General features: G+C 47.5%; 1 protein-coding gene across 1 annotated transcript in view; it reads right to left on the reverse strand.

Moving 5' to 3' along the window:
• Positions 1–3,381: 3,381 nt before the first annotated feature.
• NOS1 (nitric oxide synthase 1 (neuronal)) overlaps positions 3,382–27,956 on the reverse strand; it is a 104,433-nt gene continuing 79,858 nt past the window's right edge. Inside the window, exons 18-29 of the mRNA XM_008576437.1 lie at positions 26,180–26,354; positions 23,354–23,492; positions 22,847–22,925; positions 16,627–16,820; positions 15,057–15,226; positions 12,249–12,459; positions 11,439–11,526; positions 10,200–10,321; positions 8,878–9,026; positions 7,352–7,546; positions 4,895–5,013; positions 3,382–3,452 (exon numbers count right to left, since the gene is read on the reverse strand). Coding sequence (XP_008574659.1) covers positions 3,437–3,452; positions 4,895–5,013; positions 7,352–7,546; positions 8,878–9,026; positions 10,200–10,321; positions 11,439–11,526; positions 12,249–12,459; positions 15,057–15,226; positions 16,627–16,820; positions 22,847–22,925; positions 23,354–23,492; positions 26,180–26,354 — 1,657 coding nt within the window. The 3' untranslated portion in view covers positions 3,382–3,436. The remainder of the gene's footprint in view (positions 3,453–4,894; positions 5,014–7,351; positions 7,547–8,877; positions 9,027–10,199; positions 10,322–11,438; positions 11,527–12,248; positions 12,460–15,056; positions 15,227–16,626; positions 16,821–22,846; positions 22,926–23,353; positions 23,493–26,179; positions 26,355–27,956) is intronic.

The raw sequence follows: 27,956 nt of genomic DNA on the forward strand, positions 1-27,956 counted from the left end.
CCCCCCCCCCCCCCCCCCCCCCCCCCCCGTCTAGTCCCTGCCCATCCTCCTGCACCATCCCGGTGCTCCCTGTCACCACCCACCCTCCTCTGCCTTCCAAAGCCAGCCCCAATTCCCCCCACGCTCCCCATTCATGCCCTTCCTCTCACTCTTTCCACTTGCCGGCAAACTCTTGTCTTCCCAAATCCACCGGCGAGATCCCACCTATTTCTCGAACCCCAGACATATCTGTCAGTTCCAAGAATGGTGTCTCTGCCCTCCAGATTCTACCCTTCATAAGGAGGAACTATGTTTTGCTTATCTGCACACTCCACGGTGCCTTCCACATGCTGGAGAAGCAAGATATTACATAAATTAAGCAAAAAATTAAAATTTGATAACTTTTGGGCGAGGTACTGTAACTGGGCACTTTATGGGCACTGTGTCATTTAACCCACCTTGTTATACAGGTGGGTATGTAGTCTCAGAAGGCTCAAGTAACCAGCCCACGGTCATCTGCATAAATAGGAGCAGAGTTAGGACGTGGACTCAGGTCTGCTTCAAAAACTTCATTTTGGTAGGTCTGAAGCGTTCCCCCCAAAAGAGAGACGCCTGGCTGCCTCACTCCAAAGAAGTGAAGAGAAGCTTTCTCTTCTCCCAGGGAGTTTAACCATTTCAGCTCTTCCATGACACAAGGAGCAGGAATTGGGTTCATAGTGATGATAGGAGAGCACGATGCCCCAGCTTTCCTGTTTCTGGGGATGTCTCATTTCTCCTGGCCAAACTCGATTTCGTGAAATGGGGTGGAGCTACTGCAAGCCAATTCAAGGACGAGAGGGAAATAAATGGGCCACAATTGGGGTAACCCCTAAATGCCCCACCAACACTATTTATGCTCACCCGTTGTTAAACCTTAGTTTGTGCCTACTGTTGGTGATGGGGCCTGAACTAAAACCACCACAAGAGGGCAGTATTTACCCACCCTGGATCAGAGCTAGACTAAATCAGGGCGCCTCCACTCTGCTTCTCCATAGGCTACTCATTGCAGCCGGGCTTTTTGGGATCAGAAATTCTGGCAAATGGGAGAAACACATCAGACTTGTCTCCTGTTTTCTGGCTAAGAGTTATAAAGCAGCTAGTGTTGGGGTTGAAAGGTGTTTACTTAAAAAAAAAAATCCTTCTTGGGAAGAAAGATGGATCTTGGTTATATAATCATTTTTTTGAATTCCCTGACAAAATGGGACAATGACTCCATCTGTCTGCCTGCTACTAGAAGGGCAGGGATATATAGAAAGGAGATGCTTGAACATAGTGAGTACTCCTAAGAATTTATTCAGTGATGGAAAAGGATTTGCGCATAAAGGTTGACTTGGGGAGGAAAGCACTGGTCAGTTCCTCTTTGATGGAGGTTGCACATAGCAGTTCAGTCCCTGGGGAGTTAGTGACATCTTAGGTGTCTCCAAAGGCTCAAAGGGCTGGAAAGAAAGCCCCTGGGAAAAAAGCTACTAGGATTCAGAATTGCGTTTGCAGAAAAAAAGGGGTTTACAATTGGCTTCCTTCCAGGTTATAGAGGATTGGTAGGGGATGCCAAGTGTTTGGTCTCTATGTCCATGGAAGATGGAGCAGGAAACAATGGGATTATAACTGGCACAAAGTCAAACTCTATGTGCCAGGGATGGGACACCAGTGGGGGCTGCCAGGGAGGACAGAGAAAGGAGAGACACGGCCCTCTAGGGTTGCCCCATTGTAAAGCCCTTCCAAAGAGGGCCAGAGTACTTTCTCTTTGGTGGTCCCCCAAACTGAGCATCAAGAAAGAAATGCCCAGGCACAGTATATAAAATAGATGCCATTTTTCTATGTGGTGAAACAAAACAAAACAGAAGGACAGTACTGGCTGAATGTTTCCATGCTGGGGGGACCAGGGCTGATCCCTTGAGGCTGGGGGTCACCAGAATTTCTTGCCTCTCTCCGACCTGACATTGATTTTTTGCACTTAAGAGGAGAAAGGAACCCCTTGCCCTCCAGTTACTGAGAGGCTGCCTCCCAGGGAGAAGCTGCCAGACCCTAATTCCTACTAAAGACTTTACTGCCCTTTTTTGATGAGTTGAGGGTAATTTACTTGTCAAAATTATTTTAACAAGTTAAAAAAATGTGGAGATCAATTTTAGAAGGCCCAAAGCCCAAGGACCAGTTTCCTCCCCGCCTGAGATGTGGTTCCTATAGGAGACGCCACATGGTACCTCATCAAGGAATCCCTCTCCACACCAATCAGCTTTAACCAGCTTCCGTGATTTTATCCCCAGGGGTGAGGCAGCAAGTCCCACTTGCGGGAATACAAAAATAATAAGCATATTCTTCTTTGATATTGTTTTAAGATTCCCAAATTTAAAGTTCCATCCATTCATACTCTTTAGGTTCATAACATCATGACTAGGGGAAACTGAGGACACATGATTTGTCCAAAGTCACCTGGTGGCAACATGGGAAAATCCTTATTTCCCTCATGCTCTCTCAGACATACTTCCAGGCCTGTGGATGGGATTGCCTGGGGTGGGGGTGGGGGCTGGTCTGTGGATGTGCCATATCAGGTGATCCTCATGGAGTAGGTGAAGTCGGGGAGGGGGTGTGCCCAATCCATTAGATGGGCTCATTTCACAGTGAGGGCTCCCCTAACTGGTGTCAGCATTTAAATGCATCTAATTCTGTGATTCCCTCTTTCATTGGGAGATACGTGCCATTACTCATCACACCCCCATCCCCATGCCCTGACCCTTTATAACCAAGACAATGAGTGTGCTTTCAGGTGTTTCGGGGACACTAGCACAGACCCTTAATTATAGACACGTGAGGAATTAATACGGGCCGGGGGCACATTTCTTGGCATTGAGGGTCTTCAATGAAGGCAGTGGATTCAGTCCTAAGATCAACACACTTGCACAGGCAAGAGGACAGATGGAGACCCAGGCCTGTCACAGGCACACACACGCACGACCAAAACCTCATCCTCAAAAAGGATAAGGGAGGGACTTCAGCGGCTGAGGGACTGGCTCAGAAAACTTCTGTCCAGCACCTGCAACCTTTCCCGGGGAACCCAGAGAACAGACCTCAACAGGAGTGACAGCATGTTGCAGTGGTTTCATGCACCCGTGATTTGCCCTTGTCAGCAAGGGGGTGGGGGGTAGAGTTTTGTGAGAGCCACTGCAGGTTATAAAGGCATTGCATTGCAGCAGGAAAACTCAAGGAGAAGACCCAGGAGGGCCAAGGAAATCACTGAGGGGTGTGAACCCAGAGGAGGAAAACCATGACACAGAGACAGGACGAGAGGCGGAGCAGGGGCCACGTGGGGTCCTGGAGGAAGGGTTCAGCAGTGTCTGTCCGTGCTTACAAAACCTGAAGCCGCCCCCGCTGGAGCATTTGGGGCAGCCACCCCGCCATCCACCTGGGCAGGAGGATCCAGTTAGGAGCTGAAAACCCTGTCAGAGAAAGGTGGGGAAGGAGGGAGTTAGTGGATTGAATTATGTACTCCCCAAACTCACTGAAGCTTGAATTGTGTCCCCTAAGATTTATGTACTAGAAACTTGGTCCCCACTGTGACTGTTAAGAGGGTGGAAAATCCTATTATGGTAATTGAAAGGTAGAGCCTTGAAGAGGTGATTGGATTGTGGGACCGTGCCATAGGGAATGGATTAAAAATGGTGGTCAGGGGTGTGGTTCTGAGGGCTTTAAAAGAGGAGAGAAGAGAGTCTATCTTTTGCGCTCTCTGCTTCCACCATCTTGCAATGTGAGACCCCTGGGTCACTGTCAACACCACCACCAAATGGACTTGGACTTCCCAGCCTCAGAAACTGTAAGCAATAAATTTCGTTTTCTTTACAAATCACCCAGTTTCAAGTATTTTGTTATAAGCAACAGAAATGGACTAATACAGTGCCACAGGAGCAAGACAGCTCTGTTTGCTTCAAGAGGCCCAGAGAAAACCCCTTTGCGCTCTGGGCTCAGGGGCTTCACCTCTTTAATTTCTTCGGTAGCCCTATTGTCTTTGACAGGACATGGCACATAGATGGGGTTCGTCTTGAATGAATGAATGGACGAATGAATGAATGAATGCATGCTTGCTCACCAATGCAGCCAGCCAGGAAGAGGGACATTTCAAGGGGCTTTTGACAGCCAAGGGAGTTGTGATCTTAAAAGGTAATGGTGCGAGTCTACTGGACACAAAAGTATGTTTTCAAGAATGCTGCGTAGTCTTAAGGGGACAAGAATGAAGATGCCGAGTTTGAGAAATGAGTGTGTGCCTTATACTACGGAAAAAGAAACAGTTGAATTCCTACCTAATTTAAAGTTAAAAAGCACACGGTATGGTTTCCAGGCACTCGGCGGCAGGGAATGGGGGTTGGGGGGGGTGGGTACCGGGCAGTGAGATTACAGTCAAGGTTGATGTGTCACAGAGTTAAGGTAAGGTTTACATAGACTCAATCCCAGTTTTGTGGTGCCTCAATCCATTTCCAGCAATTTCTAAAGGTTGGGTGGAATTGTCAAAATCCTATCAATTGAAATTTGCATCAATGAGAAGCCCCCGGCGATGTGGGGGGTGTGGGAGCTGGTGTAAAGTGCCGTGGGTAGAAATACAACCTCCCAGAGGCAGGAACCATCATTCCACTAGGGGGCGCCCCAGATGGAAGCCGACATCTAAAGCAGGGCTTCCCACACTCAGGGCCAGAGTCCCTGGAGGGCTCATTAAAATGCAATCTGCTGCACCCTGACTCTTGAGTTTCAGATTCAGCGGGTCTGGGGTGGCCTGGGAATTTGCATTTCTCACATGTTCCCCAGATGGTGGTGGTGGTGCTGTTGGTGGTCTTGGGACCCCACTGTGGGAAAACCAGACATCCCTATCCATTGGGAGGAGCCAGCTTACTCATCGGTGTCTTTTTTGCTCTCTTCAATGAAGGCGATAGACTCAGATCTAAGGCGGTTGGTCACTTCGTATGTTCGCAAGGTGACTCCGAAAATATCCTCATGGTAGCGGTTGTCATCCTAGGGACAGAAACAGCCAGGAGACAGCCCTCAAATGCCAGACTTGTGCTTGGGGAGGGGCGGACACCCCAGAATGGAGTATACCTAAAGAAGATGGTTCCTAAAGAAACAAGGCTGTCCCTAGTGTCCCCGTGGTAGCTGTGGTCTCTGAGACTCTGTTCATTCAGACTGCTTTGTGGATTCTGAGGTCAGAAGTGATGAGATTAAATGGAAACCTTCCCATTCTCCCCTTTCCTTCCTCCAACCTGTTCCTGCAAGTTCAGTTCTAGGCAAAGCTGGGTTCAGTGTGAAACGTCATAGTCGTCATAGTCTGTAGAGACCAGTAGAAAGGGGGCATGCTTAACATCCCCACAGCTGCCCAAAGCGGAGACTCCTTGGACACGCTTGAATTTATCTAAAGATGAGCATCTTGGCTTGACTTTGCCCAGAAACAAACAAGCAAAGAGGAGAACCTCCCCTGGGGCCCCAAGAAACAGCACAAGTGACAATTGACTTGTGGCATCTAAGGATTTATGAAGCTGTAGGAGCTCCTTTGTCAGAACTGTGAGGTGGGTGGTCAAGAATATTTTCTAAAGGCAGCATTTTTGAGGATCAAACAAGGGAAAATGCATCTCAGTGCTGAGGGGGGGCAGTGGTTGGGGACATGCATTTGGTGAGCAAGGCACAATGATGCACGGAGTTAAGTCATAGCATCCCTTAGTCCTGAAGGTTTTAAAGAAAGTCATCATTTGCAGAGTGGGTTCATTTTTAGTTGGGGTGGTTTTTCAACTCTTTTCTGCAAAGTCCTGGGGAATCTATGAAAGTGTCTCCCAAAGGTCATACCAAAGAGACTGAGTATATGGGGGTCTTCACAGCTCTCCTCAGATCCCTGAAATTTCTACCAGAAAGTTCCTTTTTTTTTTTTCTTTTTTCACCTGCAGTGGTTTAGCATCAGATTTAGAGCAAGGGCTTCTTCCACAGAAATGTTTGATAACTGCTCATATAGGAAAGCAGGGAGAAGGATGGAGCTTTATGGAGGCCTGGGACTTGGTTTTTTCTATTTGGGGCAGTTGGTCACACAGTTACCACTTTGCTTGCTGAGCTGCCACTAGCCTCTACATAGCCTTTGGGCAAGGTAGGAAAAAGCCCTTCCCTCAGGGTGATACAGCTCCACGCCAAGGGGTATGGAGAGCCAAGTATGGGGTGGCTTTTAGACCTCATTTGCCTGCCTTGGACAGACCTTTTTGTGCAGTGCCCAACCTGCACAGCTGCGCAGGGCAGGGCTGTGGCTTGGTTCTGGGGACAGGAAAAGTTTGGTTAGGGTGATTTCTATCTAGCCATCCAGAGGTCTACCCACTTGTTATTTTCATACACCACAGCCCCCAAGTGAGACAGGATAGGGACGGGACTCAGCCCCTCAACTTGGCCCCTCATCCCTATTTTCAAAGAATCCAGCAAACCCAGATAAGCTATTTTCATGAACTGAGATAAGCAACTATTTTTTTTTTCCTTTTTGTCTTTTTTTCGTGTCCGGCAACGGACCGCAACCCTCAGTGTCGCGCCCATACCGGACCGGGACCGGCAACGGGATTGCAACCCTTGGTGCTGCGCCCACCCCTCGCTCAGCCAGTGAGTGGAACCGGTCTGTATGTGGGATCCGAACCCTCTGCGGGAGCGCCGTGGTGCTCCCAAGTGGCGCACTGTAGCAGTGCGCCACTGGGCCGGCCCTGAGATAAGCAACTTTTTTAACCACAAACTTTCCCAAGGCAGTTAGCCCCGACTCCCTCACATGTACAAAGCTTCAAGGTGACTACTATCTGACCCTCCTGGGTGGCAGTAGTGAGCAACTCTGCCATCTTGGACCTACTGAGCAGGTGCAAGGACAGAAGCCCTAACAGAGCATGCGCCCAGGCTGCAACCTGGAAGGACATAACGGACCACCTCTAGAGGCAGGGAATGAGGATGTTGGTTTGCACCCCTTGCCCTATAAAGGACCCTGAATGGCTCCCTTTGAAGCCAAAGGACCCTCCCTTCTGCCTGTCTCCCTTGTGCTCAAGCATATGCCCTAGTAAAACTAGCCTGCAACCCCCATTCAGTCTCTTGTCAACTTCTATTGCGTAGAGAGCCAAAGGGTCCCCAATTTGGTAACAACCATACTCACTACCTGCACCTGCCCGCCCAGCCACCCCACCTTCTCTCTCAACCATGGTTTGGGAGTACCTATGGGCTCTACCCTCAGTCATAAGTGGAAAAACGGGAGCAGGGATATCACCATGGCTCCCCTAATCCTCAGGACAGGTGGGGTTAGGAAGATAAGGGGTGCTGGGAGAGGGATCTGAGAAGCCACTCTGTTGCTCACCCTTAGCCTGCTGATGAACACGCCGGCATCTTCTGCTGAGAGTTTCCCCTGCTGGGCCATGATGCGCTGGATGGCTTTGAGGACATCGGCAGCCATGGTGACATCCCCACAGACGTAAATGTGGCCCCCTTGCTCCTTCAGGGCTCGGTACACGCGCTCAGCCAGCTGCTCCTGCAGGATGTCCTGCACGTACTTCTGCAGGGAGCAGGAGGACGAGTGGGAAGGGGCCGGCCTGTGGGACACTCCCGTCCTAGCTCACATCTCCCTGGGAGGCAGAGCCTGACTCAGGGGCTTGCAGGCAGGTAGACTGTTCTGTGAAATCATCCCAGGGAACAAGAGTGAAGGACTAGGAAGAGTGAAACAGGGAAGCGGGACAGCCAATCTGAGGGTGTGTGAAAGAGCTGTTCTCCACTTTGGGAAACTGGAGCTCAACTCTGTGGAGGACTCTTTAGGGAGCCAGTAGATGATTCTCCAGAATCATGCCCTGGAGGGGTGTAAGAGAGGGCCTTATCTACCTGCTCCTCTCTCCCAGTGGCCAATGGTTATGCATGGGGTGTTAACATCTGTACACCTCTAGGTACGGGGCTGGTTGCTGCAGGCAGCCTGTGTCACGGTGCCAGGGAAGCCTCAGGACAGATGGCAAGAGGTGGGGGCAAGGTGACCTCTGTCAAGCCAGCTGCTGCAGCAATCGCTGGTGTAAAAGGTGGGTAAGAGGATATGAGGTGGGCACAGAGGTGTCTTTTCCAGCCTCCAGGGAATTTGTCCTGTTGGTTCAGGATGGCTTTAACTTGTCCAGGAATCTCCACCCAGTGAAGCTGACATTCAGCTGTGTGTCTTGGTATGGCTGTGCTGGCTATTACTAATGACATACCCCTATACCAGTTGTCAATCAGACACTGCCCAGACTCTCTGAGTGCCCTCTGCCCACCCCCAGCTGTTCTGACCCCTTCCCTGGGACCCCCAAGACCTCCCCAAGATCCAACAGGAGTGTGCTCCAGTCCTGCAGCCCGTGTCCATTCTGAATGGTACTGCCTCTTATGGGCTGTTAATTATATATTTTTTAATTCCTATTTTTAAGCATTTTTTATTGTGGTAAAATACACATAAGATTTACCATTTTAGCCATTTTAAAGTGCACAATTCCATGGCATTAAGTACATTCATAATGCTGTGCAACCATCACCACTTTCTGGTTTCCAAACTTTTTCATCACCCCAAATGGAAACCCCATTCCCATTAGCGGTCACTCCCCACCCCCCACTCCCCAGTCCCTGGCAACCACAACTCTGCTTTCTGTCTCTACAGATTTACCTGCTCTGGACATTTCATATAAGTGGAATCATATAATATGCGCTGTTAAATATTTTAAATAGATATTTTCCCTCTCCTTGATTGCTAAAGTATAGAGCAACTTCAGAGAGGAAATCCAGAAAGGGGAAGGGTAAGGGGTTTCTAAGAGTGGGATGTGCAAGTGTGTACACACGAGTGTGTGTACGCATGTGCGTGTGTGCTGGGCTGGGGCTTACCTTTGGTTTGTCTGGCTCCCGGGAGTAGGCTGTGTACAGTTCTCTGAAGACCCCCTTGTTCTTGGCCTGTAGGGTTTCCTCCCTGTAGATGTGATCTATCTTGGATTGCCGGCACCCAAAGACCAGGACCATGGGGCAAGGACTCATTCCTGGGGATCAGGAAGATCTCATGTCACCAACGGCTTTGATGCCCCATCTGGGGGGTTTGAGGTACCAGAGGTGGGGGGTTGGGACTTTAGTGTGTGCCATGCTGATAGAGGCTCATGAACACTGGGGCAGGCAGGTGGATGTGCGCATGCACACACACACATGCACACAAACGCACACACTGAGGGAGGTATGTCAAGTGTGTTCAGACTTTAGCGGACCTCCCCTCCCTGCGTCTTCCTTCTTCTGCCCCCCAACTCTTTAGCAGCCCTCACCATCGGTAATGCTAAGAGCCCAGACTCTGGAGCTAGACTGCCTGGATTCAAATCCCATCTCTTTGTGACGAACAACTTAACTTTCCATGCCTCAGTTTCCCCATGTGCTACATGGAAATAATAGCAGCATCTACCTCATAGGCTTATTGTGAGAAATATATGTAAAACATTAAAACTGGGCCTGGTGTCTAGGGAGCACTTTATAAGTGTTAGCTGTTCTGCTAGAATGACAGTTCCAGGGGGCAGGTTTTTATTTTTATTTTAGTTGTTTTTCTGCCTTGTTCATTGCTGTGTCCCCAGGGCTTACAATGGCGCTTGGCATTTATTAGGTGCTCGACAAATCTTTGCTTAATGCATGCCAGTTTCTTTTTCTCTGTTTCACCCAAAGCTGATCTGTCGTGTCTCTCAACTAGCAAGTCCTGCTCTTGAATACCGTCTTTGGGACAATCATATAAACACATCCCTTTAATAGACTAGTGCCTGCTCCTACTAGGGCTATTGGATTTTTAGGAGGGGGAGCATCTTAACAGCAAAGAAATGTCCTTTGGAATTTGGGATGGAATTTCAGGCCCCTAGGACATCTGTACAGATTTGTTTGGTGTTGTCAGCACTATGCTCAGCCAGTGAGCGCACCGGCAATCCCTATATAGGATCCGAACCCGCGGCCTCGGCTCTACCAGCGCTGCACTCTCCCGAGTGAGCCACTGGGCCAGCCCTGGACAGGCCATTTGAATTACACCATGAACCTCACCCATGGTCAGGTTGGTACCACCTCCCACCCCTCCCAGGCAGTGATTCAGTGCAGAGGTGACTCCATCACTCTCTGGGGCTGCTGAGATGCAGCTGGGCCTCCCCGGGTCCATGGGGTAGAAACCAAGGGGCTGCTGGACTGCAACCCACCTTTATGTTGGATGTCGAATTGCCGCTGCTGCCAGAAGCTTCGGAAAGGAGCGATGCCAGTGCCTGGGCCAATCAGGATGCAGGGGACTTGGGGATTTCGGGGCAGGTGGAAGCTGGGCGCACTGAACAAGGAAGGGTGGATCAGATGGCTTACAGAGCACAAATCTGATCTAGAACAGCTGAGTCTTAGGTAGACCAGGCAGTCGTCTTGGGTAGACATACAGTGGGACTTAACAGCTCTTTAGCTGGGGCCTCTTTTCAGGGTGGGAGTCCTGCAAATTAGGGGAATTCCAAACATAGGAGGTCCCCCAGCTATTGCTCCATTCCCCAGTTCTCCTCTTTCCCGAGCTAAGCCACAAAAGGCAGTGGGATTGACCTAACTCAGAGTTTCTTTACATTGGCACTACTGACACTCGGGGCTGGATGCCCCTTTGTTGTGGGGCTGTCCTGCTCACTGTAGGATGTTAAACAGTATCCCTGGCTTCTACCCATTAGATACCAGGAGCACCCCTGAGTTTTCAAATGTCTCTGGGGTGGGGACAAAAAATCATCCTGGGTTGAGAACCACTATCTATGGGATCTTAAATCAGGGAGTCACAGACTTCAGGGCATAAACGAATCACCTGGGGATGTTAAAAGTGCAGATTCCTGGGCTGTGCAGTAAGTCTGGACTCAGGACTCTGTATTTTTGAAGCACCCCCAGGGATTCTGACGTCAGTGGTATGTGGACCATACTGTGGCCATTTCAACCTCGACAGTTGAGAAAAATGGTTGGCCAAGGCCACTGTTCAGGTAGAGAAGTTATTGGTTGACATATAGCAGGGGCTCCCAATGTGTCTAAACTCAGTCATATCCTTTAAAACAGAGTTTGGGATGGTTGGATCTTCCCCATCTCTAAGAAACGGGGCACAGACTGGGGGTGACCAACAGAATGTGGATAGAGTTTCTGCTAGTCTGTAAATTCCATATATTTTCCTAGTTCCCCACTGTAGCCCCAGCATCCAGCACAGGACACGCACTTGGTGAATATTTATTGCATTGACTTGACTGACTAGAGGATGTGCTTAGCTTGCTATGTTGTTGTCCCATGATCCTGTTTCCTTAACAACTTGGAGTGATGCGGGATGTTGCTCTTAATCCCACCTGACGCAACCACCGCGGGGCTGGTCCACCCACCCCACCTCGTGGCATCCACATGCAGAGTTGGGACGGCTGCTCATCTCTTCGTTTGCTACTCACCCTCTCACGAAACAGGGGACCACGTCATCAGCCGGTATCCGGTTGAGCCAGGAGGAGCACACGCCGTGATGAATTGGTCCTTCTCCATCTGTCGGAATAACCAAGGTGGTCTGGGTCGCCCACTGCCCACAAGCCTCCCTGTCACGGCCTCCCCCTCCCTCTAATGCATTATGCTCACAGGCCTCATGCCAAGTTTCTGCCTTGGAATTCCTTGTCTGGATCCCTCCTCTGAAGGGGCAGGGGAAACAATACAGCTGGGGTGGGCTGTCGCTGTGCAACTGCCCAGAGTTCCATCAGGTCAAGGTGGGGTGGATTCAAATCCTGCACACTGAAAGGGCCTCAGTCAAGGTACTCTTGGTGGCGTGCCGAGATCCCCATTTCCAAGTTCCCTTGGGCACTGTGCATTTTAATTGTTTTATCAAGGAGGGCAAGTTCGGGAGCAGAGCTTGGGTATTCTGACCTGCAAGCAGCAGGGCATGATGCGGCAGGGAGCTCCCCCAGGAATGGGTAGTGGTGGCTGTTCCAGCTGCTGCCTCACAGATAGGAGGGGATGGGAGGGTTAAAGCAGATCTCAAGATTGGGACTAGCTGAGGCTACCAAATGCACACCTTGCCTCTTTCCTAATTCTGCTCAGAATTGGCTTTGTCTCAGGGGACACTTTCCTGCTGCTTCTTCCCTCAATGTCCTGGTCTTGGGCATGAGTCTCCTCCCAGGGATTTGGGATTTGACCTCTGGGCAGTAGTTTAGGGAGACCTCCAGAGCCCTTTGGGGTAAATGCAGAGCAGGAGACTCTCCCAGGCCTCTGCCCACCTCGGGTGCGGTAGGAGACAACGGCTACGGTGAGGTGCACCTCGTCGGGGTACATGTCTGGGGACGAGCTGATGGAATAGTAGCGAGGTTGCAGCAGGGACAGCTGGGTCAGGAGCAGGGTGGCCGGCATCTGGATGGACGGGAACTCCTCCAGCACCTCCACGATGGTGGGGTTCTTGCCCCACTTCCATTCCTCATACTCCTGCAAACCCTGTGCCAATGACAGGGATAGAGACAAGCTTGAACCCAGCTTTTACATATTTCCAGTGAGGACCTGAGGAGGTCCAGGGAAGAAGGCAAAAAAAAAAAAAAAAAAAAAAAGAAAAAAAAGTTAACCCTTAAAAGTAATTATTCTGTGCTGGGTTTTAATTCTCTTAAGAACTTTATAAAATAGGGATTATTGACATCCCCTTTTTGGAGGGACGTAAACGTCCTATGGCTACTAAGTGGCAATGCTGGTTTTTTGTTTTTTTTTCCCCTCCAGTCCATTCTACCCTGGGAACTATCCGAACAACGCCAGATGCGTGTGGGACATTGAAGTCCAGAACAACTACTGCGTGACTGTTACCTTCAAAGACGTCCAGTAAGTATGCGGCTACAAAGCAGAACGCATCGATGCTGGGTTTTGAATCTAAGACAGGGAGTGGCAAACTTCAGCCTGCAAGTCAATTCTATCCCACTGCCTGTTTGGCATGGCCCATGAAGTAAGAATCATTTTTACTTTTTTAAATGGTTGGGGAAAAAAATCAAATGAAGAATAATACTTTATTTCACAAGAATAGAATATGAAATACAAATTTCCGTGTCCATAGATAAAGTTTGTGCTACAAAGGTCCAGCTGAATAGTTGCAACAGAGACCAAATGGATCGCGGGACTGAAATATTTACTATCTGGCCTTTTACAGAAACAGTCTGCCACCCCCTGCTCTGGGCAGTCTGTCCCCAAAGTCCATGCTCCTGGCTGTCATACTCCCCTGAAGGTGAAGAGAGATGCACTGTGGGAGGGCTGGTGACCACTGGGAGAGGTCATGGCAGGCAGTAGCAGGCATAGAATGCAGACCTGTGATGATTTGGCTGTTGAGGCTGGAGATGCATCCTCATGTTGGGGTCATGTCTGAGACAGTTAAGTGACAGCCCCAGAAAAACAGAACGGGGTGTGTGAAGGACGACTTTTGGCTGGGGGTGGGGATGGGGTTGACAGCAAAGCCCAGCTTTACCAGGGAACTCTCTGGGGCTCTGGAGTTATTTTTCCTACATTGCAGAAGCTCCCCTGGGCAGTTCCTTACTGCTGGTATAGGAGGCTCAGTTTCTGAGACCAGGGATAAAGTCTACGACAAGCACATTGTATTACAAAGCTTTTCCCCATGTTCCTGAAGACCATGCTTACTTTATCAATAGGATAGGGCATCCTTGAAAATGTGTCTCCCATACCTCCAGCCTCACTGACACGGAGCTGCAGGAACACAATCGACCGAATGCCCCAGCACTCAACTCTTTGAAACTGACACCCACCTGCAACTGACTTCTGTCTCCTGTGTTGGTGCCAGGTCTGTCTTCCCACAGGCTGCTGCCAGCCAGTGATTGAGCACAGGAGGGCTCTAGAACTCCCCAGGGTGCTTGCTGGTCCTTCCTTCCCTAAATTGCATTGCAATCTAGGATGCTTCCACCCAGACTTTACTTTCTTTCCTTCACTTGGGGTCAGACTTGTTTTGAGATCTGATGGTTCTCGCAGCCTTACCTGACTCCTTTCCCATTTTCTCTCACACAGGTGTTTCCCCTAATAAAAATCGTTGCTCATTTAATCCCATTTTGGAGTCTGTGCACTTTGCAGAAGATACTGACTAATACATACAGTTACATCAAATTCTACTTTAAATAATCTTGTGCAAACGGTGCAATCTCTGCCTCTCTTCATATTAGCCCCCCCATTAAGTCAAAGTTTTAAATCAAAGTTATACATGTACATAGTCTAAAGAGTTAAATAATTTTGCGAAGATTATGATTAAAAATAGTGGTCTCCTGTTCTATCTCTGCCATCTGTTTCCAGCTCCCCAGAGATAACCACTTGTAACCCTTCATGTGTTTCTTCTTGTGTTTATTTTTATATTTCTAAGTAATATGCATGTGCTGATTAGCTTCTTCCTTACACTACTTATCATTCAATCCCCCATCCTGGAAAGCGGAAGAAAACTAAACCATCTTTCCATCTTTTGCTGGGGGCTTGTTTACTGGGAAGGAGACTGCACTGGGAGGAGCCCAGGTGGCTTTCTTGGGTAGGATTCTTTCTGAGCAAGGGTTTGCACCAACCAGTTTGGGACAGGAGAATGCCTGGTTTCTAAGCAAGGGTGGTGGAAGCTATTTTGGCTCACCTTACCATCAGAGGCCTCTTACATTTAACAGTCCTACCTACAGCTCCTCTGCATCAGATAAAGCTTATCTTTAAACCAAGGCACGGTGAGATTGTCTCAGTTTCTTTTTCTAAGCATTGGCTAAGATTGAGCTAATGGAAGCTTAAGGTTCAAAAGAAAGGTGGAAAGAGTTAGAATAGCAATTCCTATTGTGGCTAGAGACTCTGAGACTCAAAAGGGTCACTCTTGTTGTGTTAGGGCTTAGTTAGAACTAGAGGAGATTGCCAAGACTAGCCAAGATAGACCAGCCAGCATGGTACTGTCTGCCAATTAGAAAATGGCAACCTTTGCTCAAGACTGCCATCTGCTGGAAAACTGTTGTAAAATCGTTTTACAACTCTCCAACCACTAGGAGGTGAAAGGCCCCCCGCCTGGGGTTGCACCAAGCCTAGGGACCCACCTTGCTGAGGACCAGCAGACGTTGCTTCTCCTTCTCGCTGGTGGCCAGGGAGGCAAACTGCTGCAGCTGCAGGGGTGTGGGTGGCGTAGTGATGTCCAGATAGTACTTGAAGGCCTGGAAGATGGTACAGGGCGGGAGGCGGTGCTCATCGGTCCAGTTACTGATGACGCCTATGGAGGCACAACAGGGGTGAGGGGTGGGAGGGGGAGTGCTAGGTGAGCAGGGTGGTCCCAGAGCCAAGCAACCCCTCAGCTCTCTACCTTCCACGCCCCACTCCCACACCCAAGATCTGGAGGACATCATGTGTGCAAAAGGCATATACAAAATCGGTTAGGCAAACTAGTCCAAAAATTAAAAAATAAACATAAAAAGAGAAGAAAAATATTAAAATAGCATGAGACAGTCCACTGGCATTCTACACAATGAGTCTCCAATTGAGCTTGAGATATGACTCTACTACTTTGGCTCCATCTGTCCTCTCCCAGTGTCAGCCTCTTATGTCTCTGAGTGGGATTCTAGTGTTTAAACTTACAAACATGGCTAATACTTATTTAGCACTTTCTATATGCCAGGTACTATTCTCAGTACTTGACATTATTAACTCATTTAGTCCTTGCAACAGTCCTAGGTGGTGAGTGCTATTATTATCCCCATTGAGAAAAATGGAAGCACAGAGAGGTTAAGGAATTTGTCCAAGGTCACACAGTTCTTAAGTGTGAAGGCAGGCAGTCTGGCTTCAGACCTTGGTCCAACTACAACATCGTAATGTCTCTGTGTACTTTCTATCCTGTATGGCCCCTCAAACACAAGCCTTTCCTTTGTCAATCTGAGATAAAAAGCTTCCAACACAGAGGAAGAACTAGCTGGGTTGGATTTATTAAGAAAGGGTGTATCTTTCCAAAGTGGTGCTTCCCTAAGGGGTTTTCAGTAGGGCTCTGACTATATACTATTTTCACATTCTGCCCTGACTTTACACCCTAGCTCCTTTGTAAGGGTCATGTTATCACAGGCTGCCATGTAAAGTCACCAAAGTGCCTTGTACCTGAGCCCCGAGCCCACCTGTGCATGCTAAGATGAAGCACTGGACCCATTTGTCTTTGAAAGTTCTTCAATATGAATGTCAAGGATGGTCACTTACACAGGGTGGAACTTGATCTAATGAGGTTCAACCCTAACCCTAACCCTAACCCTATAGTACCTTTTGATTCTATGAGGAGACAGGATCATTTCAGCTGTGTTTACATGGTGGGCATTGGGATACTACAGATTTTTCTGAGGGGTGGTGGTGATGAAGAAAGGAAGAGAAGTGGCTACTGCTAGTCAGTGTCAGGCCGATGAAGGAAGATAGAAGCCGCCTACTCCCAGCGATTAGCCACTGATGTCCTGGTGTCATGGACATTTGCCCAGCTGGTTGGGCCAAGGTTGGGCATTCATGAGAAAGGGGAGTCTTCATTCTCTAAGCTGGAGGTGACAGAGACCCACTCTCCTACCTGGAGTGGGTCTCTTCCTCCCCAGACACCTGCTGCCTCTGAAACTCCCTGGAGAAGAGAAGAGCCCCAGGGAGTGTTACCCAAAGCCGTGTTCCGCTCTTCTAGCAGCTCCACTTTGACCATCTGGTTGACAGGAGGTGCATCCTCCAGCCGCTCAATTAGGGCATTCACGAGGTCCTCATGGTTGCCGGGGAAGACGCCCAGGTGGTCCCCTGGCTGGTACTGTAGCTCCTGATTGCCATTGGTGTGGAGACGCACGAAGATAGTTGATCGGCTGTAGGGAATTGCAGGGGATCAGGGGGACAAGGGCCACCAGCTACTGTCCCCTTTCTTTACTCCTCTGTCTGTCCTTGCTGGCTGCAACCCCCTCCTTTCATCCTTGCTGGGGCCTGAGCCAACTAAGCTTGTGCCCCTGTCATTCCACACCATGTCTTTTATCAAGGTCACCCATGAGCTCCTCACTGCAAATCCAACTGCTGGTTCCCAGGGCACATGTGGACCATAGAAGTAGCATTGGATACAGACACTCCCTCCCGCCTTCTCAAGTCCCTTCACTTCTTTCCTGGTCTTCTCTCTGGCTGTTCCTGCTCAGTCTTCTGTGCTGATTCCTTCTCATCTCCACACACTGCAAACATTTGGGTACCCCAACTTTCAGTCCTCACACCTATTTGCTCTTCTATCTTCCTGCACCTGATTTACTTTTCTCCGTAATACTTGCTATCATCTGACCTACACCATAGTTTACCTCATTCTACGCTGCAAGGACAGGGACTTTGTTTTGTCCACTGCTCTATTCCTGGTGCCTGTGACAGCATATGGCACATATTAGGTGCTCAAAAACTATTTGTTGAATGAAGGAACCTCAGACTCCCAGGTTAACCAGCTGCTGGAACAGGCCCTGTTCTCAGTACCGATTGGCGTCCTCTCAGGGACCATTACCACACTGGGAAGACACAGGCAGTGATGTCCCCAATCTGTGACATTCCATCTTTCCTAGGAATTCCAAGCTCTATCCCCTTATGCAACCATAGGGCCTCATATTGTCATGGTAAAGGAAAAAAGCCTTGGTCTTAAGCTTGGGTTCTTCTTATGCATAAATTCACCAATGGTATAAAACTGAGAGATCTAAGAAGAAAATCCAGAGGGAAACCTTTATGTTTGTTGGGTCATGCCCTTTCATATTGATTTTTGTGTTTCAAGTTCAGAAGGCCTGTGCTGATCAAATAGCTTCAAGAATGAATTCTCAGAATGTGATTATTCTGTTCCTTTTTAAAGTTTTAGGACAGATATACTGCATTTTACATAATACCTGCAAATGTTGGGATCAATTACACTTTGGTAAATCAAATCCTCTGCACTCTGAGCTATGCTTGCTTTTCAGATCTGCTTTTCCTTCATTGCCAACTGGTTTTCAGTTGATCAAGACGCTTGATATTCAGCATGAAGTTTCTACATTCTTCACGGTATGTAAATCAACACTTGAATAGACCAATGGGACTCGCTATTTAAAGGAGTTTTTGGCACAACGAAGGGCACTTTTGTGCTACAAATAGCCGCCATTATTAAAAATAGTTGGGTTGGCACATTATTTTTTGGGGGGGCATCAAGTATTTTCTTGAAGCAAGGCACCCCTGTCCTTAGTAGGATGGGGAACTTGGCGAATATAATTGTGCATGGTTGTGTTAGGGTTTGGGGTCCCACTCTCCTTCCCTGGGCAGATCTTGCCCTCTCTGGGGCCCTGATCTTGTCAATTCTCCTCTGAGCTCACACCTGTCTTTGGTTCCTTGGGGAGCGACCTGCTGCACGCAGGGACTTAGCAGAGGCCGACAGACAGCAGGGGGCGCTGTGGGGCTTCTAATTTGAGAGCCTCTGGAGCCTCCACAGAGGAAGCCTTTGAAAGGCCAGCAAATCAATTCCCGCTTTCTTCTCCGATCACGATTTGCACAAAATAGAAATGCGGAGGACCTGAACTTGCTGAGCAGAGGGCCTGAACTTGCTGAAATGGCTCATGCGCACAGCCACTTTCCCAAGTCCTCTTGAACGTGGCAGAGGGTGGTCAGGCAAGTAAGGGGCGGGAACGGTAACGTAGAGGGCAGGATGGCTGGAAGGCGGGCCCTGGTTCTGTCCCTGCTGGGAGTTTAACCAAGGGGGCTTTGCATGCCACTTGCTGAGAATGGAACGGCTGTGTGGCCCCAGGGTGCTTTGACGAGCTAGTCCCTTGATGCATTGCTGGGAAGCTGATCCTCAGTGGGTAGCAGAACTGGCCCAGAACCCAACTGTCTTAATCTCAGTTCTGCTGGGGGTTTCTAACTGTAAGATTTTTTAAGCTTTCTTTTTTTTTTTTAAAGCTTGGGACACACGTGAGTCATTGAGAAGTACGGGCTGAGGGAGAAAAGGGCAATGTTTGGCCCTGTTCACCTCCTCCCCCAGAGTGTCCCCTGTGCGCCTGATGTATTTATGTCCACATACAGATGCATCACACACACACAGATGCACACGTGCACACACACATGCGTGCCAGTACTTCAAAGACAGGTTCGCAGATGAAAGGACAATCTGCTAACATCCAGCATTTAAATAGAAAAAAATAGCCAATGGTCATTCTTCAGCAAAAAGAGTGAACATTGTCAGTTGTGAGCCATTTGAATTAACGAGGCTCATTCATTCAACAAATTTATTATTATTATTATTATTTTGCGGCTGGCTGTAGGGGAATCCAAACCTGTGACCTTGGGATTATAAGGCTGTGCTCTAACTGAGTGAGCTAACTGGCCAGCTCCATTTATACTGTCAAGGCACTGTGCTAAGCACTAGTGAGAGAGTAATGGGTAAAGTCAGCAAAGTGCCCTCTTCTCACTGAGATGTCACTTACAAAGATCTCAGGTGGAGTTGGTGATGTGGATGGGTGGGTGGCGATGGGTTGGGGGTAGAGGTTGAAATCAGATAGGATGGTCTGCAAGGTCTGGTGATTTGACATTTGAGCAGAGACCTGAATGATTCGAAGGAGCGGGTATGAGGAGATCTGGGGGCAGAGTGTTCCAGGAAGGGGGAAGGGCACATGCAAAGGTCCGGAGGCAGGAAAAAGGGTTGCGTGTTTGAGGAAGGGAAAGAAGCCTGGAGTGTTTGGAGAGTGGTAGGATCCAGATCATTAAGGCTTCGTCATGACCTGTCATGGCAAGGAGTTCAGTGGTTTCCCTGAGCCCAGTGGGAAGCCACTGGAGGCTGTGAAGATGGGGAATAATGTGCTTCAATTTATGTTTTTAAAAGATTATTCCAGCTGCTGTTTGGATCTTTGAGAGAAAAGCCAAGAAACAAGGAGACAAGCTAGGCAGCTATTCCAGTCACTCAGACCAGAGATGACCATGGCTTTCCTCAAGGTGGTGGTCGTGGACCTGAGATGTAGTTAAAAGACAAGGTCAAGAGCATCCGCTGGGAGATCGCATGTGCCACGTCAGGGGGAAAGAGAAGGTCAGGAGGATACTGGAGGTTGTGGCTGAAGCAAAATGTTGATGTCCTCTGTTGAGATGGGGAAAGATAGAGGGAAGCAATTTTATCCCAGGGGGATGAGAATTAAGTGTTCTCCCCATTAAGAATTCTCCATTGTAATGTCTGCTGCTCTCCAAACACCCCGGCCCTCAGGCCCCCTCTGCACCTTGGCTCCTGCTGTCCTTTCTTCCTAGATGCCCCATCACTGTTCTCTTGTGCCTGTCTTGTGCCCTGCCTTAGAGTCTCATCTCCAGTTCTGCAGTTTCCCCGCCTCCTCCTGACTTCTAGCACTTATTATCTGTATCCCACCATTAGCGCTCCATTATACTCTCTTCTATATTGTTTGCTAATTGTTGTGCGTACATTAAAAAATTTATTTCCAGGCGGGTGTCTGTGGTCACTTTTCTCTTTAGATTTGCATGGATCACCCTCAAAAGGCTGTTTACTTCCTCTTAAGCACTTTGCTTGCAATTAAGGGGCCTCTGCAGGGGTGATCTGTGATATTTTGGCGATGGCTTTCTGTGCCAAACAGCCCAACTTCAGCCTTGGGCAGGAGAAAAAAGGAGAGTCATGCTTTTTCCCTCAATTATCCTTTTTTTTTTTTTTAATAAACCTTATAAAGCTGGAAATGGTATTGAGCCTGAAAATATGACGTGCTACAGAGAATACTTTTAAAGTGATAAACACCTAGGTACAATTTGGTCCTTTTTGTACTAATTCATAATTGATTTTAATACTATGTTCCAGTTCCTCACCTTGTTCAGAATATTCTCTTGCTAGTCACTTTTAGACAGTTTAGAGTCAGGTGCCCTTTCTGGTGGTGGGGGTGGGGCCGATTTGGGGACTTTGGTTCAATTTAGCATCAAAACATTTGCAAGTTTCTTGGATACTTATGTACTATGGTTAAGGGAGTAATTTTTATAAACTGGTCTTTCTTAGTTTGTTGCTGAGAGAAATTTCCAGTTGCTTCTTAATCCCTTTTCTTCCAATGCTACTAAAGTCATACCTTTCAATAGGACAGACGTGGGAAGTAAAATACGTATTTCAAATACAGAGTCCCTTTCTATATCAGAGGTCATTATGCACTGAACATTGCATTTAATTAATTATTCAAAGAGGTTAATTTCCCAATTCCTTTCTTTTATGTCTGAGGATTTAGAAGAGAACTTGAGAGCCCTGAGGCTCTATCCTGTTGATAACTTTTATCAAAGGTTTGGAAAACCATGTAGAAAAGCATGCATACTAAATTTGCAGGTGATATGAAGCTGGGATGGATACGAAATAGTAATGGGAATCTATGATATGCTAGTTGCTTTATGTGTCTTGTCTTTAACATAGCAGCCTTGCAAAGCTGTTGAGGCCATCTGTGTAGCCATTCAGCATGTTGACATTGGAGTCAGATAACAAGGTAGGTGTGACCTTGAAAAAGTCACTTGCATTTTCTAACTGTCATTTCCTGTTTTTAAAATAGTACTTACTTCTTGGACTGGTTGGAATTATGAGAGACCCCACACAGAGGACTCAACACAGTGCTTGAGACATAGAAAGCACTAGATAAATGTTGGTAATGTTTATAGCTATCATTCCCATTTTATAGGTAAGGAGACAGGGGCTCAAAGCACCCAACTGACTTGCTCAAGGCCATACTGCTAGTGCATGGTAGAGCAGGGGTCAGAATCCAGGGCTATCTAGCTCGGAAGCCCACTCTTTGAACTGTGCCATTCAAAGAATCGAGATTTCAAAAGATCTCCATGGGCTGTAACTGCAAAGTGAAAAAGATTCCATTCAACAGGGATCAATGCAAAGACCTTCATCAGTGCTAAAAAAGTGCTTATACAAGTAGAGGGATGGAAAGACCTGGTTTGACCATTTTGAGAAGACGTGACGTGTAGGATCAGCAATGATGATATAAGCTTAATGGGAGAGCAGAAAGGCTGTTAGAACTAGGCCTGCAATCTCGGGTGTCATTAGCACGTCCTGCTCAGATCAGTGATGGTAATAATAGTCTCAGCACACTTGGCAGTGATCGCACGACCTCCACTGCACTGTGACCAGGTCTGAGAATGACATTTCCTTTTACTAATGCCAAAAGCTTGGGAAACCAGGTCTTAGGGAGAACGCTTTGAAGGAATCAGGACCCATGGGAGACTGTTCAATGCCCTTGGCTATTAGCAGGTCTTTCATTTGGAAGAAACAAATTTGTTTTGGGTGTCACTGGAGAGTATAACTGGGTTTAAAATAAAGTGCTAGAAAGACATACTTTGGTTATATGAGATATTTGATTATATTAGATATGCTGGACATTTGGTTATGTTGAATAGTAAGATAATTTCTAACAATTAGGACTTTGAAACATAGACTGGGCTGTCTCGTAAGGTAATGAACCTCCTGTCATTCCAAAGAAATTTAAGTAGAGTCTGGGTAGCCATTTTTAAGCACTCCATAGAAAAATTATCCACAATGAGGAAATGCTTGGACTAAGTGATTTCTGACTAAGATGCTGTGGTGCAATAAACATTCAGCAGTTCTACAGGCGTATGGTCCACTGCTAAAAATTACTCACAAAACCTTCCTGTTTCCCCTTTTCTCAGTGATCGTCAGCACCATCTCCTTCTCCCATTCTTCCAGGTCAGAGCTTGGCAAAGGGAAAGCAGAAGACCCAGATGCTACAAAGCAGCGAGGGGGTCTCCATGGCACTTGGCAGTGGTTGGGAGAGAGGAAGCCAGTCCTGGGAGTCAACAAGGCCTCTTCCCTTATTGTGGGTGGCATCTGGGAGCAGAGGGGATAACTCTGAGTCAATCAAGGTGTTCTTACCTGGATTTAGGGCTCTGGAGGTTTTGACGGCTAAGGAGTCGAGCGGCTGAGACTCGCTTTTTGTGGACATTGGATAGACCTGTGTGGAGAAAAACAAGTCTTCCTGAGATGGAACTGAGCAGTTGTCAATCAAAACCCCCCAGCTTTTCTACTGACACCTCTGCTGTCCTCTGGAGTAAGGCGAAGACATGAAAGAGAAGAGGTCAGGCAGGCATTGGTTGGGATGAAGGGCAGGTTGTGGACAATGCAGAACAAACAGCAAATGTGGTTGAACTAAGCAGAGAAGAGGATGGTTCAGGGGAACACCACACTACTGGGGAGAGAAACTTCCCAGCGCATGTTTTACTGAGCATGGGGCAGCAGCGGTGTATTCACTCTGGGGGACTGCACGAAAGGAGACCAAAGCGATGAAGCTCAGCTTCTCTCAGCATCTTCAGAGGTGGGATGTCCTTCCTTTCCTTTCTCCCCACTGTCATGAATGCCCCCCAGGAGGGTGCTGAGAGGTACCCTGTGTAAGTTCTGGAGCTTCGGCTACATAGGTGAGGCGGAACTTGTTCCTCTTCCAGCTGCGGTCATTGCTGATGAGGGAATTGTTCGCCTTCTCAATGTTGACGTCATCTCCCACGCAGAACACGTCACAGGCTGCCTGTGGTACATACAAGGCTTTCAGTGACCTCTTGCAGCCAAGAGGGTCTCCTCCACAGTAGCTCCAAGTCATGGCATGTATCTTTCCCCCACTCATCCCTCCACCCATCCACCCATCCCTCCACCCATCCACCCATCCCTCCATCCATACACCCAACCCTTCATCCACCCAGTCCTCCATCCACCCAGTCCTCCATCCATCCACCCTCTCTCCATCCATCTATCCATCCCTTCATCCATCTACCCATCTACCCACCCATCCCTCCATCCGTCTACCCACCCATCCCTCCATCCATCTACCCACCCATCCTCCATCCCTCTACCCACTCATCCCTCCATCTCTCTACCCACCCATCCTCCATCCCTCTACTCACCCATCCCTCCATCCGTCTACCCACCCATCCCTCCATCCCTCTACCCACCCATCCCTCCATCCCTCTACCCACCCATCCCTCCATCTGTCTACCCATCTATCCACCCATCCCTCCCTCCCTTCCTTCCATCCACCCACTCTTCTATCCATCTTTCCTTCCTTCCATCTGCCTATCCATCCTACACTTTTGAGTGCCTTTGATGTGCTGGACACATCACCTTTACCAATGACTTTAGGACCTAACCTCTACTTAATATGTAACTCTAATATGTTATTTATTCCTAAAACAAACATGTGTAGAGGCTTAACATTAAAGAAAAAAGTAAACACCTTAGAATTTCCTATCTATCTTTTGTCCAAAGATTTAAAAAATTGTATCAAGGCAGACATATTGAAAGTCTGGATGCCTGCATATACATTTTTATTTTCCTTCCTTCCTTCCTTTCTTTTTTTGTCAAGCCCATTAACTCTCCAACCCTAATGATCCTAAAAATTACAGTTCAGAATTATTTTTTGAGATAAAAACCATAGATAATTCAAAAGGTTTTCAAGGGTGGCTTTTACCATTGTTTGGCCTCATATTGATTTTAAAATAATGTTCATCAACTGACAACAAATAGACAAAATGTGGTATATCCATACAATGGAATATTACTCGGTCACAAAAGGAAATGAAGTACTGATACATGCTGTAGCATGGATAAACCTTGAAGATGCTGTGCTGAGTGGAAGAAGCCAGTCACAAAATACCACATATTTTATGATTCCATTCATATGACATGTCCAGAATAGATAAATCTATAGAGTCAGGAATTATATTAGTAGCCACCAGAGCTGGAGGTGGGCTGGGAGAATAGAAAGTTGAGAGCTAAGAGGTATGGTGGCTTTTAACAGGTCCTGATTCTGGGTGCTCCGTCAAGGTTGGTTGATTCCAGTCAAGAACCGTGCAATTATCTCTAAGTGAAGAAATGCAGGAACAGGCTATGCACACAGCCTCCTCCATACAAATCCTTATAACCCAGGGACTTCACTGCTCTCTACCTGCATTTGATTTCAGGATGAAAAGTGCCAATTGAATGACAGAAGGTTGCATAGTCCCTTGTCCCCTGGGGCTGCTGATGAGATTGCATTCCAGGGCTGAGGATGGGGCAGGTAAAGGGTCCACATTCATTGCTTCCCCCACCCCCACCCCATGATGGCCAATTTAATCATGCCGCACATGCAGATAGAAGACCATGGTTCCTTTTTTCTCCTGTGACCTTGCATTTAGAACAATGCTGTCCATTAGGATGTTCTATCATGATGGAAACATTCTGCACTGTCTAATATGGTAACCACTAGTCACTAGTGGCTACTGAGCACACACAATGTGGCTAGTGCAAATGAGGAGTGGAATTTTAAATTCCATTTAATTTTTTACTGTATAGGTAGATATAAATATAATCCATATAGCATGAAATCTATCGTTTTAAAATGTATAATTCCATAGCATTTAGAACCTTCACCAGGTTGTGCAACCACCACCACTATCTACTTCCAGGGTATTTCCATCACTCCCAAAAGAAAACCTTGTGTCCATTAGCAGTCGGTCCTATTTTCCACTCCCTGCCACCCTTGGGAACCTCTAATCTGCTTTCTGTCTCTATGGGTTTTCCTATTCTGGACATTTCATATAAACAGAATCCTACAATATGTGGTCTTTTGTGACTGGCTTGTTTGACTTAGCATAATGTTTTCAAGGTCCATCTATGATTGAAGCAAGTATTTGAACTTCATCCCTTTTTATGACTGAATAATATTCCATTGTATGGATATACCACATTTTATTTATCCATTCATTATATTTAATTTTAATTAGTGTAAGTTTGAATTTAAATGGCCATGCTTGGCTAGTGGCTACCATATTGGTCCATGAATATCTAGCACAGGAGGAATAAGCTTGTCAAAGTAGACAAATTGGTGAGACCTGAATTCCAGTTCAATGAGGCATGGTGCCCCAGTTTGGTTAACTAACTATGTTTTTGTGTACTTGTCTATCAAATGTGAGTGAGGGATGGATTCCTCCCAGCCCTGAAATTTCAAGATTCTATAATTTTTTTTAATGCCCATAATGTAAGATGTTGGGATCTGGGTAGAAAATGTGCGTTTGAAGGCCACCCATACTCATCTGAGCTGTTTAAACCTGTATCCTGGTTGGATACATAGGGAGAGTAGCTAGGGTTCTCTCAAGTTCCTTCTTGATGGTTTAGGTACTGTCTCTGGGAGCTGTGGGAAGTATCACTTCTCCTGGATTTCTGAGATCTGGGGACAATTACCTTAAAGACCTTCTTGGCCCAGGTCCTGAAAGCCTCTTCCTGCCCACAGAGCTCATCTCCTTCCCTCATCTTCAGGATCCTCTCCCCTCCTAACTCTTCCAGGAGGGTGTCCACGGCATGTCCAAAGGCGCAAAAGTGAGGGTACGCCCGTGAGCCAAGGCCGAACACTGAGAACCTACCAGGGAGACAACAGAAGGTCCATGCTAAGGGACTGTGGGTGTATGGGGGGCATCTGGTGTTATGGGTTAAATTGTGTCCCCCCAAAATTCATGTTGGAGCCCTAACCCCCCCATATGACTGTATTTGGAGATGGGGCCTTTAAGAAGGTAATTAAAGTTAAATGAGGTCACAAGGTGGGCCCTGATCCAATAGGACTGGTGTCCTTATAAGAAGAGGAAGGGACCTCAGAGCTCTCTCTGGACACAGAGAGAAGGTGACCATCTAGAAGCCAGGAAGAGAGGCCTCACCAGAAACCAACCCCACTGGCACCTTGATCTTAGACTTCTAGATTCCAGAACTATGAGAAAATATATTTCTGTTAAGCTACTCAGTCTGTGGTACTTTATTATGGCAGCTCTAGCACACTAATGTATCTGGTATCTCAGGAAGTATCATGTTTAGCCCATGGTGGTCAGGCACCATCTGTGGAAGGCCATCTTTACACTGAGAATCCTGGAGGCCTCTTCCCTTCCTCTGATCTCTGCTCAGTATCACCATCCTCAGGAGGAGATTCCAGTTGGTTCTAAGGAGGACAGGTTGGGGATAGCACTGACCAAAAACCATTGGCTGTTTCTTGTGTGTCCTTTTCTAAGCCAGACTAGTTGGGGGAATTAGTCTATGTTAGTGGAAGGCTTGGATTTCACAAGTAACACAACTAGATTAGTTTTAAGTACAAAGACAATGAAAACTATAACACAGCAGTCCTCGGGGACCTGTACTAACGGAGAGACCAGAGGACTTGTCGTGAACACATCAAATGTTGGTACGTAAGCAGTTTCTTCTAAAAGAGGATAAAACAGTTATAAACGTGCTGGATCCACCCCTTGTGATGTCTGTGAAATCAATTTGCTTCACAAACCCTGTTTGCAAAGATATCACCAAGAAAATGTTGGTGTATGAACCAGTGGGGGTCAAGTTAATGAGATTTTTCTCTAGGTTGACTGAAGTATGAGAAGTGGGGGGCTGTGTCCCAAGTGGCCCCTCTTGCCAGTTTATGCGGACACGTTCTGCCACATTTCCAGGGCATGGTCCTGGTTGTAGCTCTAGGCCTCACAGGGGCAGGAGCAACAGATTCACAAACAGGATGAGGATATGCCACCTCGCCCTGCCCCACTCTTTCCTTGGGTCAGAGTGTTCTGCTGTAGACTGTCATGTCAAATAAGCCAAGAATTGGAACTATTTAACCTGCTCCATACACAGTCTGGCCCTGCCCTTGAATTTCTTTTTTAGGATGATGGGGACAAGACAGTGACAGATTGAGATGGGGGAGGAGGGATGGAAGTGGGGGAAGTTGGGAAGGGTCTCTCCATCACCAAAGAATGAACTTGAGGTGGGTCTAGGTGTCTCACAAATCAAACACAGGTTAACATAGGTTAATATCCACTCCTCTCAAATCCAAGTACATATTATCTCATTTAACCCTTCTCTTATTTCCTACACTCCTTTCCCTGGGGGCTCCAGAGCATTTCCAAACAAAGCATGTGGGATTAGGAAGCATTTCCCCCCATCACTCCTTAACCCATGATTTTCCTGGATCTGGATACCTCACCTTTTCCTT

Source organism: Galeopterus variegatus, unplaced genomic scaffold, assembly GCF_000696425.1.
Source record: "Galeopterus variegatus unplaced genomic scaffold, G_variegatus-3.0.2 Scaffold1349, whole genome shotgun sequence".
Lineage (NCBI taxonomy): Eukaryota > Metazoa > Chordata > Mammalia > Dermoptera > Cynocephalidae > Galeopterus > Galeopterus variegatus.